The sequence below is a fragment of the Podarcis bocagei genome, assembly GCF_964188305.1.
Source record: "Podarcis bocagei genome assembly, chromosome: 16".
Lineage (NCBI taxonomy): Eukaryota > Metazoa > Chordata > Lepidosauria > Squamata > Lacertidae > Podarcis > Podarcis bocagei.
Window position 1 is genome coordinate 32,991,250 of NC_138142.1, and position 17,193 is coordinate 33,008,442.

The 17,193-nt window shown below is 46.7% G+C and overlaps 1 protein-coding gene across 1 annotated transcript; it reads right to left on the reverse strand.

Annotated features, from left to right (window-relative positions):
• Positions 1 to 234: 234 nt before the first annotated feature.
• On the reverse strand, positions 235 to 15,805 carry SDHC (succinate dehydrogenase complex subunit C). Its single transcript, XM_081173413.1, has 6 exons — positions 15,729 to 15,805; positions 10,993 to 11,049; positions 10,146 to 10,247; positions 7,876 to 7,937; positions 5,599 to 5,762; positions 235 to 1,797 (listed from the first exon to the last, which is right to left on the reverse strand). Exons 1-6 carry the CDS (start codon positions 15,746 to 15,748, stop codon positions 1,693 to 1,695), a joined length of 510 nt encoding a protein of 169 aa, XP_081029539.1. The 5' UTR covers positions 15,749 to 15,805; the 3' UTR covers positions 235 to 1,692.
• Between the last annotated feature and the right edge of the window lie 1,388 nt (positions 15,806 to 17,193).

The following is a 17,193-nucleotide window of genomic DNA, read 5'->3' on the forward strand; positions in this document are numbered from 1 at the left end:
GAACATTTCTTGCATACAGAAGATCTGGGTTTGCGGATTCCACCTGAGGAAGAAGGGTTGGAAGCTACCAATCTCTTCCTGAAAACTTGGGCAGTAGGGGACCTTGGAAATGCCCATGTATTTTTAAACCAGGCCAGGTTATGCACCCAAGACATACAACAGCTGAGTGAGACGAGACCCACTGTGATATACCCTGATTATTCAGAAACATGTCGAATAAATAGCACCAGTAACTTCACGTGCCCCACAAAAGGCTGAAGACAATTTATTAGTAGTAGAAACAGGTGGAAACTTTACAAAACCCAAACAATGGTTCTGATCGCAGAGAAGTAAGTTGCTTCATTTGTGGAGAACAGAGGGTGGAGAGAGGCAACCCAGCTTCATTCATGGGGAGGGAAAGCTGTCTGGCTTTAACATTTCAGGAGGTGGTAGTACAGTATGGGCTTGTATTTACGGAGTGCGAGAGGATAATTTGTCTGCGACAGGGTTGGAGAAACATGTGGCCTTTGCAGATGTGAGGCCTCCAATGCCCATCATTCCCAGTGAGCATGGCAAACGGTGATGGGAGTTGTAGTCCCACACCATCTGGAGCTTCCCCATTATCGGGACGGATCCATCTGCAAAGATGGCGAGCTGGATAAAGTGGTCTGAAATTACACCACCGGAGTTCTTCCACCGAAGCAGAGCCAGTGTGGGGAAGCTTTTTCGCTCCAGGCGTTGCCAAACTACAACTCCCATCATCCTTGGCCACTGGCCATGCTCGTTGGGGCTGATGGGAGCTGTAGTTTGGCAGAGTCTGGCTGGGGGGCCAAAGGCTCCCCTCACACTTGCAGCAGTGAGGGCAGGCCTTGCCCAAGATGACATTGTTTTCTTTTCCCCTGGCCCATGTTGGCAGCCCACACCTACAAAGAGAGCAATGCAGCATTTCAGCACGTTGCCATAGCAACCTCAGCAGAGGCAGCCACAGGCCACAGGCCCAAAGCCTCACGGCCGCTGCCATCATTCTGGGGATAAAGGGGTGAGGCGCAGGACAGCCGCTGGAGGTGGCTTTGGCTGAATGTGCTGCTCTTGCCTGCGAGCCTCGCTTATCAATGGGCACCCTTGTCCTCGTGAAAAATATACCCACACGCTCGCTCACACAGTGTGCTAATGGAGCTCCCTCAGCCCCTAGGCGGGGGACAAAGGCTGGTATTGTCTCAAGCCTTTTTGGGGGGAAGACTGGGGGTGGGGGTGGGGAAGGGAGAAACGAAAAGAAGCATGCGGCCGAGGAAAGCAATGGCTCAAGCAGTGCATTGTGGGTATGCTAGCTTCTTAGCCAATCAGGACTCAGCTGCTGTTGGCCATCTTTGGAGTCTTGCGCATCCAGCCCTAGGCTTTACCTCAGGGGCAACGGGACGGGGGATTTCTGGTGATAATGTGGGACATTAAAATAAAAACAGAAAAAGAGTGGTTCCGCAATAATCTGGGAGGATCTGAGAAGGGAGGAAAGAATCATCTCATTACCATTTACTATTAAACTATGTGCTGATTTGTGAACCATTTGCCCCCACCCCAGACTGTTTCCCTAGCCAAAAAGCTGCCCCTCAACTTCTACTACTCCGGAGATTTTGACGAACTAAACCGTTCAAGAGATGGAAGAGAACAGGATTTCAGGAGTGGTAGAGGACAAGAGAAGGACTGCTCCGCCCAGCTTCACATTGCTGCAATCCCAATGGAGGACAATACTGTCAGGATAAGGACGAGGACTCCGGATTGGTAGACCTGGGGTATTTTGAATCCTTTGCCCAGGTCCCATGCCTACAAAAGAGAGAGAGAGGGAAGCAAAAGTGTTGTTTTAAATAGCTGTTTTTAACTGATTATTTCACTTTAGCAAACCGTTATATACATTTTATGAAATAAATAATAAACTCCCATCTGTCCCAGCCAGCATGGCCAATGGTCAGGGATGATGGGAATTGTAGTCCCAACAGTATCTGGAGAGCCTAAGACTAGACACCCCTGTGTTATGAGTGTTGGGTTAGTACCAGGGAGACCCAGTTTCAAATCCCCACTCAGCTCACAGGGTGACCTCGGCCTGGTCACTGCATCTCAAACCAGGCTACCTCACAAGGTTCTTTGGAGGATAATGTGGGGTGGGTGGGTAAGAAACCATGTATGCTAGCTTTCCTCAACCTGGACCCCTCTGGACACTGCTGCACTCCCACTTTCACCACCATGATGACAGCTGATGGAGTCGGAGGTTCCCTTGTTGTAGTAATAATAATAATAATAATAATAATAATAATAATAATAATAATAATAATAATAATAATTTATTAGTTATACCCCGCCCATCTGGCTGGGTTTCCCCAGCCACTCTGGGCGGCTTCCAATAAAACACTAAAATACAATAACCTATTAAACATTAAAAGCTTCCCTAAACAGGGCTGCCTTCAGATGTCTTCTAAAAGTTTGGTAGTTATTTTTCTCTTTGACATCTGGTGGGAGGGCATTCTACAGGGCGGGTGCCACTACCATGAAGGCCTTCTGCCTGGTTCCCTGTAACTTGGCTTCTCGCAGCGAGGGAACTGCAAGGATTGCCTCTCAAGAATGCATCTGAAGCTCCGTGAACACTTGAAAGAGCTATGCGCAAGTCGTTATGCAAAGTAGGTGGTGTAATTTGCATAATTTACACCAGACATACCATCAGCATACATCTATGCATAAATGAATACGCACACCCATGTCTGCAGTCATCCCTAGCCTGTCTTGTACAGTAATTTGTGGCCTCAAAGAGAAATACAAGTAATGTTTGTAGACCTCTCTTGCCTAGTCCCCTGGAAAGGGTTCCTACTCCCCAGAGGTGTCCAGGGAAGTGCTGTTACCTGCAACTCGGCTTTCAACACCACAAAGCATTTCCCAGCTCACAGATTAGTTCCTCTGCATGCATGCAGGTCCAAACTGCTGCACTAGAATTGACAGGTGTATGGTATTGGGGTGCAGTGTTGCAAGTTTGTGGGGTTTTCTGCCAGATCACTCTTGCTTTCTGCAACTGTATGCTGGTGTGTGTGTGTGTGCATGTGTGTGGAGAGAGAGAGAGAGAGAGAGAGAGAGAAGTGCACACATCACTCTTTTCTTTCTCCTGGCAATATTCTTCTCTCTAGCTGTGGCAGCTTCTGATGACAGCCGTTTGTATCGAGTGACAGCAGCTTCTATGCCTCCCTAATAATGTACAAGGGCACACTTGATGCGCAGGGAGCAAAATCCATTTGTCAAGCCCAGCGCCCACCAATTGGCATCCCCTGCCCCAAGGGGCAGCCACTGATTGTGACTCTCAGTAAACCAGAATGCCCTCCAGATCTTATTTTCCAAAAGCAAAGGGAGGCGTGGGCAGGCAGAAGAATCCATGCATACTATCTGGAGTCAAGAGGAAGAGAAGATGCTCATTCGGAGAGGCATAAGATGCCCAGGAGCTGGGCAAGGGAGTCAGTGGGTTGGCCTTTATAAGGTTTTTTTTCCTCTAAAGAGAAAAACAAACACACACACACATACACACAGAGCTCACACTTCTCCCAGAGAGAACCGTCTGTCCCAAATCTCAGCCCCGGGTAAGTACTGAAGAGTCAGTTGCTTTCAAGGGAATGTTGCAGAGTCCCAGAAGTGAGCAATCAGAGCTGTTGTTCTCTCCCCCCTCCCCTCCCAGAGAGAAAACACGCTGACAGATCTAATTGCTTTGAAAAGAAGTGCCACTTCGCAGCACTGCAAATGGCAGAGAAGGATGCAAACATGCAATATGATTGCTCCTTTCTCCGGGGGTGCAGGATGTGTAGTGTAGTGGTTAGAATGCTGGACGAAGACCTGGGAGGCCACAGTTCAAATCCCCACTCAGCTTTGAGCTCACTGGGTGACCCTGGGCCACTCCCTGCCCCCCCCCAGCCTGACCTACCTCGCAAGGTTGTTGTGAGGATAAAATGAGGAGGGAGAACCTTGTGTGTCACCTTGAACTCTTCAAAGGATAGGTGGGTCATAAATACAGGAAGTAAATAAGTAAGGAAGTCAACTCTTTCCATCCCTTTGCTTTTAGGCAACTGGCTGTTTTTTTTTAAGCTGTTGGTCAGAGTTGCACGAGTTAATCCTGGCTAAGGCTGCTGCCCACACAGAGACATCCTGCCACTAGCCCAAACCTCCCCCTTTTGTCTGCTGAATGTGTGGGCAAGCAGTGTTCCTCTGGCAGAATCCCCATGCAAAGCTTCCAGGTACAGAGACAGTACAGTGGTACCTCAGCTTAAGTACTTAATTCGTTCCGGAGGTCCATACTTAACCTGAAACTGTTCTTAACCTGAAGCACCACTTTAGCTAATGGGGCCTCCTGCTGCCGCCACGCCGCCGGAGCATGATTTCTGTTCTCATCCTGAAGCAAAGTTCTTAACCCGAGGTATTATTTCTGGGTTAGCGGAGGCTGTAACCTGAAGCGTATGTAACCCAGGGTACCACTGTATACCACTGAATACCAGGACAGGCACCTTATTATTTACATTTCTATCCTGCTTTTCCTACAAGGAGCTCCAGGTGGCATCTAAGGGTCTCCCCAATTTATCTTCACACTTTATGTCTTCAGCCTGGCAGCCCCCAGCTCTTTGGAACTCCCTCCCACAGCGCTTTCAGACAGGTGATTTCTCTTCTGCCTTTCTGATACGCGCTTAAAAAGTTCTTTCAACAAGCCTTCTAAAATCTCTATCCCAGTTGGCACCTGCTTTCTGTTTGAATTGATTTTGTGCATGTGCTGTTGCTTTAATCTGTTTTTTTAAAAATATTTATTATTATTAATTTTTTTAAAAAATATTGTGCTATTGTTATAATTATTTTCATGTTTATTTCAGCAGCTCGTATGCCACTTAAATCACAGTCGCCTCTAAGCGGTGTACTGCAGACTCAGTAGAGTGAAAATAAAATTGAGCTGAAACTATAAAATCAGAATGTAGATAAAATGCCTGCTAGCAAAAAAACCCAAGTCTTCGGTAAAGGCTAGAATTTCAACTGGGGGGGCGGCTGTCTGACCTCAACTGGGAGGGAGCTCCATAAAAATGGGCCTGCAATCCTGAACACATAAACAGCGACTCCTCCCAAGACCTCAGTGAATACTTATGTCATTATATTGCAAATGGCTCTAGGATGCATCATGGGAATAAATATTTAGGCATCAGGCAAAAACATTTAGCCAGGCCTTTGGCTTATAATTCTCTGTGGGCTTCATGACTTGGTGGGTTGTTTTATTCCTGCCTTTTAAAAATAGGATTGCCCTTTAGAATTTTTTTTGCTTTATTTTATGCTGGTTTCAATCTGTTTGTTTGCATCCATATTGTAATGGTGGTTAAAAAAAAAGCAACAAATACATTAAATAAATAAACTAATGAATGAAATCAATGATTAATATTAACGACAGCAGCAACGGTGCAAGGAAGATTAGGACACGGTCAACCGGTGAGTTCCATGGCTGAGTTGGGATCTGAAACCCTGCTCTGTAGCTCCCAGTCTAGTGTTCTAACTGCTACATCACCACCACCTTTTTTATACTGAGAGGCTCCCCAGCTGCACTCCTATTCCAAAGGGGCTACTCACTAGATGCCTGATTCCGTTCCAGGTGTGGAAGGTCAAGGGGAAAGCCAGGGCAAACTTTGCAGAGTAGATGAGGGCAGGCCCCAGGCTAAGGGACCTGATCAGATCCAAGTAGTCAGCAAAGTGTCCTGGGAGGATCAGAGCGCTTAAGCCAAAGAGCGACACCCCTGGGGAGAAAAACACAAGAGAAATGGGCTCCTTTGGACAACCTGTTTATCGAGCAATCTTCTGCGCAAAGCTGATGCGGAGGCTGGACTATGCCTGATTTTTGTCTGAGCATTCATTCTGATTTGTTCATAGGCAGTGCTTTTTTCTGGGGGTGCTCAAAGATATGCAGTACTGGCACCTTAAACCCCCCCCCCATGTGAAAAGTGTGGCACTTACTGTAACAACTTTATGGTTCATAGGGTAGTTATAAAGCAATGCGCATTCGCCCTACAGCCACCGTGAACTTTTTGCAGGGTGTTTAGCTGTTTTCCCATTAAATCATTCATTTGTCCCACTTTTCAATGTGTTGCCCACCTTTTCGCTTTGCAAACTGCAAACCTACTCTCACGGGAGGCAGTAACAGCAACCCACAAAGAGGATTAGACTGATTCCTGTAGGAAAAGGCCATTGATAGGCTATGCTCTGCCTCCACAGTTGGAGACAGAAATGCTTCTGAATATCAATTTCTGGAAGCCACAGGAGGGGAGAGTCCTCTTGTGAAGGGATCCAGCTCAAGGCCTGGCCACTGAAGCATCTGTTTAGCCCCTGGGAGAACAGGATGCTGGATTAGATGTGACAATGGCCTGAACCAACACGTTCTTTTTATGTTCATATGTAAGAAGACCTTATCTTAGGGGGGGGAAGTGGATTTGTTGTGCAATGGCACCAGAGCACTTTAATCTGCTTTATTTGCAAAAACCTCCGATTTCAGTTTGAGCTTGAGCCCCTCCTGTGAAATTCTGGCTGTCTGGGGGCACCCAGGGATGCTAAGGATATGGGAGGCAGACATACCACTCTCAGGCCCCTGAAAAACCTCTCACATTTGCTACCTGTGCTATGCAAGTTACATGCTGCAGGAGAACCTACGCCCAGAACACACCTCCAAGACAAGCTATACAGTATATGACATCTAGTGCGTGGCAGGTAAAGAGGTAGCTGAGCAAAAGGGGTGTTTTGCAGGCACCGATCAGCCCTGGACAGAGCACTCTGCCAATGCCAACCATCAGACACCACAATACAGTAAAATGGCGAATTCAATCCAAGTGGCTTAATACCATGGCTCTGCTCAGCTTATAAGGCCACCAACTAGAGTAAGGGCGAGACACAGAACAGCTACAAGCAAGGCCGGATTAGCAGTGGCTTGAGCTTTGACAAAGCCCCTTGAAGCTTCTGGAGGAAAGTTTCCTTTCCAGGCAAATTACAGATCAGCTACCAATGCACAGGCAACCTCAGCTAGCTGAGCAAAGAGAGGCAAACCCCACGGGCGAGAGCTGGGACGCAGAGCCGGATTGACATGCGCCAGGGACAGCTGCTACGCAATAAGGACAGCTTGATGAGAGCGCCTGAGTTGGCTGGAAGAGCGGCAGTGGCGGCTCCTTCCTTTTAAGCCTCAAGGCTTCTCCAGATGGCACTGCCAGAATGGATGGCAAGGGCAGTGGGGAAGGGCAGGCGGAGCCAGCAAGAGCGAAGACCGCCAAGCTGCTCTTAGATCTGCTCCCTTCCTGCCCACCTGCCCGTCACTGGTCAGCAAAACCCTCCCAGGACACTTCACCCACCACCCTGGCCAAAGGAGCATCCTGCAAAGCGCAGGACCAACGTGGCGCAAGCTGTCTTGCTGTTTCCCAGTGGTCATGCTTCTCATTTTGCTGCCTGCCCTGACTTGTCCAGGGCATTAAAAAAAATAAAATCTTCTTCTGCTCCCCAATCTCCCCTGGCTGCTTGAGATGAATCTGGCGAGGTGCCTCTTGGTTGACAGGCATGAGAGCGGGCTGTACCACTTGAGACTGCAAAGGGCAGGGGGGTAGCACTTTTTAAATGCATGACACATACGCATGCCCCATGTTAAGGCAAAAAACACATTTCCTGAAATTCAGCAGCATTCTCCCATTGCTCCAGGTGCCTCTGGGAAGATCGCTTCTTGGCCTTTTGGCTAAGATCAAGTCCAGGTGCCTCTGGGAAGCCCAAGCAAAGCAGAAAGGCTACAGGCCGTTCTGCAGTGAGGGAGCCGCAGCTGTAAGGAGGGCACTGAGTGGGGTCCAGAGGAAGGTGACAAAGGAAAGACCCCCAAAGTACCTAGGCTCATTGCAGCTCCTGTGCCACGGTGAGAAATGGACATCATCATGGGCAGGGACCAGCTGAAAGAAGAAGAAACAGAGGCCAGTGAGACGGGGCACAAAGCAAGGCACCAGAGTCTAGCCAGACTGCCACCAACATTCAGTTCACAACAGCTCTTTCTTCCCCCACCCCATCCCACCAAACTCTCTTAAAAAAGGGATGGGGAACCTGCAGCCAATGGGCCCATTCTGGCCTGCCAGCGGGTTCTTATTTGGCCCACCAGTCCCTTTCCTCCAAACCACACCCACCTGGCTTATCAGCTGGTGTCGCTGGCTAATGTAAACTGATAGGTGGGTTAAGTCCTGCTGGCTGCAGATTCACCAGCATATTCCCCATGAGGAACACACTGGCGAAGCAGACCCCGGCAGAGAGGAGGATTGAGCCCTCTGCTCATCAGCTGATGAATGGAGAGTTGGCATGTTCCCTCACAGGGAATGTACCAGCAAAGCAGACCCCTCTCTCTGCCCTAGAACTTTGGCAGATGGAAGGGGGAGAAGCCACCCTTTGGTCACCTGACATCATCATAGCATCAGGTGATTGACAGGTGGGTGACCCCACCCACCTGTCAAAGTTGGCCCACAGGGTGGAAGGAGATAACGAGGGGCCAAAATGGCTCCCCACTCTGGTCTTAAAGCCTTTGTTCAATTGATTATTCAACTACTCCGTTTCTAGATTGCCTATCAGCCGAAGTCCCTGGGCTGTTTTCAGAAACCAGTAAGACACACCAAAAAGTAAATAAATCCCTATGTAAATGACATAAAACCTTCACAACCCAGCATTCAGACAGCACTAAAAACAGTGATCAGCATAAAGTAAAACCCCCCAAAAATAACATTTTGCACAGATCTAACTGCACTGGAAAAAATAAAAGAGGCTGAGAGAGGGAAGAGGTCTCTCAATGCTGACAATGTAGTCACCCAGTGCAAAAAACGATGCAGTTTGTTCCCATAAAAAGCAGCGATGGCCACCAACTAGGGTAGCTTTAACAGAGGGCTAAACAAATCCATGGACGAGGAGGCTACTAACGGCCACAACAGCTGGTAGCATATATGTACTGTACATCTCTCGGGTGTCAAAGACCAGGCTAAAGAGGTAAGTCTTCAGCATATGACAGAAACTGCAGAATGAAGGTGTGCCAAATGCACCTCTGTGGTGGGGACAGAATTCCTCTGTTTAGGGGCCACCACAGAGAAGGCCCTCTCCTCAGCTGCAATGCACAGTTGCAGTTAGTGGAATTGCTTGTACTTTTTATTTTATTTCCCCCTCACTATATGGAGTCAAATATTGAGTTTGGGATCTTGTTTGTGTATGTGGGCTATTAATAAACTCAAAACATAACTGATTTGGAGAAGGAGGGGGAGAATTGGTGACTCTCCAAGTGTAAATCACTTAGGATGGAGAAACTGTTCCAGCTCATTCTGTGCCTGTACCCAGAATTATGCCAGGAATCCAGCCAGATGAGGAGAAGGGATGGAGGAATCTACGGAGGTGGCTGAGGAATGACTTTGCCACAATGGCAGGAATCCTGGAGGGGCGGTGGAAGAAAGAGAGACCGGCTTAAAGGGAAAGTAGCGGACCTTCCGAGCGCCACTGTGAAGAAAGAAGGAATAGGATGCTGCAAGGGGAACAGGGTGTGAATTCCGCATCCGGGTAGGCAATGGAATAAAGGAAGCTGCTTTATAGTGAGCCAAGGTTTCAGACAGGGAGACTTAGCCCTACCTGGAGAAGCCGGGGATTGAACTTGCATGCAAAACTGATGCTCTATCCACTGAAGGGCAACGCTTCCCCTGTAGTGTGCAACAGCATCAAATCCAAATGTCCACCCCTTTCCCTTTAAGTAAGCCGCTCTTTCGTCGACTGCCCTTTCAGGATTCCTGCCAACGTGGCAAAGGGTTCCTCTGGGTGATCTCAGTGATCCAGCTGGGATACGAAGGCTCAGGTGATCCTTAAGGTATCCTGAGCCAAAGCTGCTTGGGGCTTTGTATATATAACACAGGAACTCTGAACCTGTAGCAGAAGGTGGCAATAATGCGGTAAGCCTTGGGGAAGCCTTGCAGAACATCTAATAAAGTGGAACGATGTCTGGTCGGCCCAGTATAAATTGTGTTGATGACGTGCTGCAAAAAACACCCACCAATTCCGTCCCCGTGCCAGTTCTAAATCTTGCTCTTCATCTCAATTAATTGGAAATGCGAGTGCCTCCCTTCTTAAACAAAGCCAGCTCTTACTGGTAGATGGTGACATGAGGGGACAGAGGACGGTTGGACCGGGTGTTCTTCTCCCAAAACTGGGCCATCTCCTCCTTTGCCGTCGTTGCCATGGGGACCACGCTGGAAAAGAAAACACAGGAGAGGAGAATGGCGCTGGGGCCTGTGCCGTGCTTAGGAACATGGGAAGATACTGCACTGCAATCAAGAGAACAGGGCAGGTCCTAAAATGGGAGGAAAAGCCATGGTTCGATCATCTCATAGGTGACTCATGGGCCGCTCATGGTTTGTTAAACGAACAATGCCTCAAACCGGAGGTGCATAACTTTTGCTGCTGTTTTTATTCCTCCTTCCTCCCCACCCCTTTTCCTTTTTTTGGTCTTCTAAGATAGGACACTGTAAGTCTGAGGATGGGATCAACCTCATTTGTTTTCTGTAAGGAGTTTTGTGGAGGTGAAGAGCAGGGTTATTTTTTTAAAAAGAGGAAAATTATTTAAATAATATAATAAAATTGATGCACCAACTTCCTCTCCTGTAGGGCTCTGAACGGAAGCTTGTTTAGGGACAACTTTTGTTTGCAATAAATAAGGGTGTGGTGGAGGGGACAGAGACAGAGGGTGAATGGAAAGGACCATCTGAAGCCAAGTCGTTGGCAAGTAAACCAGCGAACGCCCTTTGATTTATATTTCCTGAGAGCAGCACCTGCAGATTCTATAAAGTGCCAATCACAGCATTAACAGCTAGCCAGCCGTTTTAATGGCCCATGAATTATGGGAGAACAAACTGGCAGAGGAGTGAATCTTGCAAGGATCCAAACAGCAGGAGGAGAATTAACAAAAGCCCATTTTTTTTACTGTCATAAACTCACTGCCGCGTGGAGAGTCCCGGTCCGAGACGAACACAGAGGCATCGCCGGCTGGCTAATCTGAAAGACAAAAGTGCTCTTTGAATTTACAACTGAAGCCTTATTCTTCCCACCAAGACACAGTGCAAGGCAGGAAACATGAAAACACAACACGTTTTGCTCGATAATCACACAGAAACCATTATTGTTATTATACTGGGGTGTGCGTGTGTCTAAAACCTTCCGACACAATAACGAAATAAAATGTTGGCACTGCAACTAAAACTGTGTACACAGCATATATTTAAAGCACAGGCCCGCCTGCTCCCCTGAGTTCTGTGAGCTGTAGTTTCCCAAGGGTGCTGGGAACTATAGTTCTTTAAGGGGTAAAAAAATTGGGAGGGGAAGAATGTACTTTAAATATATGGTGTGTACTCCACAGCCAGAGAAATATATCACCAGCTTCCCATTGGTTTAAGTAAATCACAATCCAATATTGCCAAAAGCATTTTGACCAGGCAGTCTTCTTCAGTGGCAAACAATAACAGCTATTAGATGGATGAGTCTGAAATGGATTATATTTCAGGTCTGCTTACCTCTAGGTTCAGGCTGCCCAGGCTTTTAAATAAAATGTGAAACCACCCATTCAAACCATTAAGGGACAGAAATGGAGTTGGTTGCAATTCCCCAACTTCCGCTGCAAAACTCTCACAGATCCATCCGAAGAGACGCTACATATGGATTTCATAAAAGGTTTTAAATATTTATTGATCTAACAGTGACTTATTACAGATTTAATATAAATCTATGCATATCGAGCTGAAGGAATGTGTGTACATAATTTTGAAAGATGAATGCTTGCTATGTATTTGTCGATCAGTACGTTAAATCTTCTTTTAAAAATTAATGAACGGGGGAATATATTTGTGTGCATCTGTGCACCACACACACAAAATCAAACGTCCAGTCCTTCACATCTCCATCCTTGAAATGTAGCTCATTTTAATTTGCTCACTAAACACAAAATATCCAAGATGGGCGAGAAAAACCAGCCCTGCCAATAACAAAAAGCAGTTATTTCATGCCTGGACCCCTAAAGGGTAAAGGTTTGCAGGCTTCTGGTGGGGCAAAAGCGAGAAAGAAAACAAACTTTCATTTCGTTCTGCAGATGCCATTTGTCACACCTGAAGCGCTAGCAAAATAGCAGGTCATTGTTTCAGTGCAGTGAGCATCACATTTCAGTCGCAAACTGACACCATGAGCAAGAGGTAAATTAAGGGTTTCAATTTCTTTTTTTTATTACAGGCACACACACCCCCCCCTACAGGAGCTATTCTAGACAGATCCCGTCAAGATGTTGTCAGGCTGACATTCCAAGGTGACACACCAGCAAAAAACCAGCAATTCACAAGGTAGCCGGTCATAGCTCAAGGAGTTTAGAGATGGGGACTGGAGTGGACTTTGTCTAAAGGACACACTAGTGTTGGAGATAATTGACACATAAAAAAGGAAACTTGCTTCTAAGCAGAGGGCTGCTGGATCAGGCCAAAGGCCCACCTAGCCCATAATCCTGTTCTTACAGTGGTATTCCAGATTATTGTGAGAAGCCCACAAGTAGGACCTGGGTGCAATATTACTCTCTTCTCTTGAGATTCCTTGCAACTGCCTCTGTGGCTGCCTCTGTCAGTGGAGAAAGAATATACTTAGCCACTGCAGCTGGTAGCCTTCTCTCCTCCATGAATTTGTCTATTCCTCTTCTAAAGCCATCCAAGTTGGTGACCATTCTGACCTCCTGTGGGAGCACACCCTATAATTTAACAATGCACTGTGTGAAGGACTTTCTCTCCAGTTTCCAGCTACCCCACTTTGCCGGATCAGGTTTCTTCCAAGAATTCTGGGAAGTTTGGGTAAAATTAGGGTTGCCATATGTCCGGAATTTCCCAGACATATCCAGAATCCTGCATTTGTCAGCAGCGTCTGGGCGGAAATCCAGACATATGGCAGCCTGTGTCAACAGTGCCAATTTTGCCAATTTCCCCTAGAAATTAGATACAGGCATGTCAAAATGAGGCAGGAAAGAGGGGCAAAGAAATAAGAATTGAGACCAGCTGAAAGCCTGGTGATGAACACGTTTCGTAGGAAGCGAGTGGCAAAGTGTAATGGTTATTTTTCTGAAACTAGGACGTTTCCCGTTATTATTTTCTGCAGGGCGGTTGAGAATGTGAAGTGGTTCCATGGAAAAGCATTGCTTCTGAACTGGCACTGGGTGAAAAGAAAACTCTTGAGCATGGTGCCAGAACCGTGACAGCTCATTCCCACATAAGTTGCCACTTGATAAGTGATGCACATACATGTGGGAACCAACTCACACATACAGGCACATGTGTTCAATGTTGCACATGTATGCACACCTTTCATATTGTATGCACATATGCACACAGACAGGTGCTCTTACAGATATCTGCAATTTCACAAACTTACAAATGTTAAATTTAGATGTGCGCGTCTAAACCCACATCGATAAGGCATGGGCATATATGACTACAATAACATAAACCTGCACATGCATTTAAGCTCAGGTGTTCAGAGATGCATGTACACAGCCTGTGCATAGTTCCACAAAATTGTTACATATGCTTTACGGCTACTGCACACTTCCATACAATAAAGCATGCATACACTAAGACGTATTCACAATGCCACAAGCCAGCATATGTATTTAAACTTATGGAAACACAGAGATGTACAACTGCACACATGTGCCACAAATATATTATTCGTGCATTTCAGCTTATGCACATCTGACTGCAATGAAGCACACACATAAGCGTACGCATGCAAGGCAAACACTCTCACAAACTCATGCATGCATTTCAGCTTATGCACAAAGAGAGACCCATGTTTGCAGTGCAACAAGCACATGTACACAAAAGAATAGATGAACACACACCAGGCTTCAGAAAGGGAAGCATTTAGAAACTAGTTGGAAAATATTTCAGCCTCACTGACACTTGCCTACTGAACTTACAAGTAGCCATTCTGAAACAAAGAGCTTTCAGGGAAAACTCCAGTGTGAAATTAAATCACAACTGATGAAGAAATACAATCAAACGAAAACCTGTGACTGAATCAAGGTAATGGGTTTTTAATTGCACTACATGGTATTAATTAGGTTACCAGTGCCAGGATATTTGCGTTTGCACCAACATTGCCTTGGTGACAGTAATAGTAACTATTCTGCTTTTATCGGCGTCTGTTTTCCACGGATTTCCTTTCCATTTGGCCTCACTCCTCTTCATCCCTGCCCATCAAAGCACATATACGCAGCTGCCATAATTTAAGACTATGCTTCATGCATCGGAGGAAACAGACAACCAAAGCGTGCTCCCTAATAGTTTGCCGGTTGTCTTTAAGGTTTCACATGTACTTTACATGTAGAAGCTTTGCCCACATGGAGAAGAGGCTGGTGGGGCTGCATTGCTGATATCATGCACAGCACCGGCCCTATGCCTTGAACACTGGCACACTGACACTGGTATCTATACTGTGAAAACCAACAGGCAAATGACAGGTCATGCATAGGCTTGCATGTGATCTGAACCCATGCATGATCAGGGGTTCTGATCATGGGAACACCAACGGGTGAAAAGTTGTTCACACATAGGCTTTCCTGGTGCAGGTACCTATAACAGCACACAAATGTCCATGGGGCAGGGCTGACACAGAATAGGACATTAGAGGCAGGGTCAGGGGTGCAGTCTCATTGCCTCCTTCTGTGTCCATGGCTTCTGTGTGTGGAGAAGGCCCACCAGCATGTCTGCTTGTGTGCAAACACATGTGTCTCAGGAAATGCCTGTGGACGTGTACTGAATGCATAAGCATAACACAGCTGTGGGGGTTTATGGGTGGGTATGTCACAAATAAATGCATTTGCAGAAACGTGCATAGGCACATAACACTGACATGCAATCATAGAATTGTGGAGCTGGAAGGGACCCTGAGGGTCATCTAGTCCAACCCCTGCAATGCAGGAATCTTTCACCTCATGTGGGGCTCGAACCCACGACCCTGAGATTAAGAGCCTCATGCTACACCAACTGAACTTTGTCGTTAACTATGTTTGAAACTACCTAAGCAGTATCAAACTGTTTTAACGTGGTGTTGCAATTTTGTGTTCTAATGCTGTAATGCACCCTGGGACCTTAAGGTGAAGGGTGGGTAATAAATTAAGTAATAATACGAGCAACAGCATATATGCATATACTTATATACTTAGCTATGCGCATAATGCTTAAATGCGTGCATCTTACATCTGTGGGGCTTGTGAGTGAGCGCATACAGACACAGATTACATCTCTGCACACACACGTTTACATGCGCACAAAGATATGTGGCACCGCAAAAACATTATGTACCCATGTGCTGACAGGTGTGGGGCGTGTGCATGCAAGCAGAAAGGCAGGCACAGCCTGCTGGTGCACGTGAAAACGCACTTTGTACATGTACCAGGATAACAAAACTCTTTAGGTTTGCATTTCTGCTTCTGCAAGAGGATAACGGAACGGCGCTAAAAAACCACACCTTCAGGGTAAAAACCAATGTCACCCAGTCGCACCCAAGGGCACAGGTGCCCCCCCACAAACGGCCCCTCACAGAACACACCCCATTTCCCAGGCAGCCAGGAATGACCCCCACCCCACCTCCCACTCCTTCTCTTCCCTCCCAGCGCTTCGCTCCCGTCTTCTCTCCCCCGCAGTCACCTTAATAGAGACACCGCCATCTTGCCGAGGCGCCACTCGCTCCCGTGTCCCCCCGCCCAACCCCAAGCAGGAAGAAGGAGCAGGGTGACGTCACTGCCCTACTTCCGTCGTCAAAGGCAAGCAAGGGCGGAAGGGCGCTTTTCAGCAGGTGGTGGAGGAGGGGGGCAACGCGTGTCTGATTAAGACCTTAAGGGTTTCCCGTCCTCTCCCGGTTCTCGCAGGCTGAGATCCTGTGCTCTTTTTGTTTATTTATTCGGGAGCAAGGACTGTTGATTTGCATGGGGCTCCTTACTTCAAATGAGGACTGGAAATTTGATATATTTATAATATGCGCACATTTATATTACACCCCGCCTTTTTTCTCAAGGCGGCTTACAGATAAAAATAAGAACAGCTAGAAAAAGACAATCGTTTTTTTAAAAAAATTAAACATTGATAGAATTAAAACTATGTACATATACAGTGGTACCTCGGGTTAAGTACTTAATTCGTTCCGGAGGTCTGTTCTTAACTTGAAACTGTTCTTAACCTGAAGCACCACTTTAGCTAATGGGGCCTCCTGCTGCCGCTGTGCCGCTGGAGCACGATTTCTGTTCTCATCCTGAAGCAAAGTTCTTAACCTGAAGCACTAGTTCAGGGTTAGTGGAGTCTGTAACCTGAAGTGTATGTAACCTGAAGCATATGTAACCTGAGGTACCCCTGTATACAATTTATCAGAGCCACACCAGTAAATTAGAGTTGTTCAGGGTAGACCCATTGAAATGAATGGGCATGGCTTAACTCAGGTTCATTCATTTCAACGGGTCTCTGGATATTTATTTATTAGATTTCTATCCCATATTTCCTCCAAGGAGCTCAAAAGTGCTGTTCATGGTTACCTTAACCCTAATGAGCTTCATGGCCGAGTGAGGATTAGAGCCCTGGCCTAGCCACCCCCCCCCCCAAATCCTAGTCCAACACTCTAACCGCTACAACACACTGGCTCTCATTTCAAGTAGAATTTAGTTAGGTATAGCTGATCTTCCACTGTAGTAGCCCAGAGAGAAAAATCACATCCTGTGCAGCCGTTTGTGAGTGAGCAGGCCGGCAACACTTGAATTTTAAACCAAATGTTCAAGGGTTGGCACCTACAAATTTAGAGATTGCACACTTTGTTTTTTTCTGAGCATGTGTCGAACTCTTTCAAATTCAGGCATCTCATACTGCCACCCTGCTGGCATTCAACGTCTGCTGGGTTATTTCCATTTATTTTACAGTATTTTATTTACTATTTCAAACATTTATTGTGCTGTTTTTCCGCATCTATGAAGGAGTTTCTCAAAGCAACTTCCGAAATACAAGGGCAACAGGGATCCAAATGCTGAAAGGCAGATCGTCGAAGTAAAACGATGAAATGATATATCCTTGCTTCTTCCTCAAGGGGCCTGAGGCAGAGTAAATCGTTCGCTGCCACTAGATCTTCACA

Excerpts from the sequence above, each read along its gene's own strand:
- SDHC (XM_081173413.1), bottom strand. The coding sequence starts at position 15,748 with ATGGCGGTGTCTCTATTAAG. Across the intron at positions 5,763-7,875 it reads AGGAGCTGCAATGAGCCTAG|GGGTGTCGCTCTTTGGCTTA; the intron begins GTACTTTGGGGG and ends TTTTCTCCCCAG. Across the intron at positions 1,798-5,598 it reads GGAACGGAATCAGGCATCTA|GCATGGGACCTGGGCAAAGG; the intron begins GTGAGTAGCCCC and ends TCTCTTTTGTAG.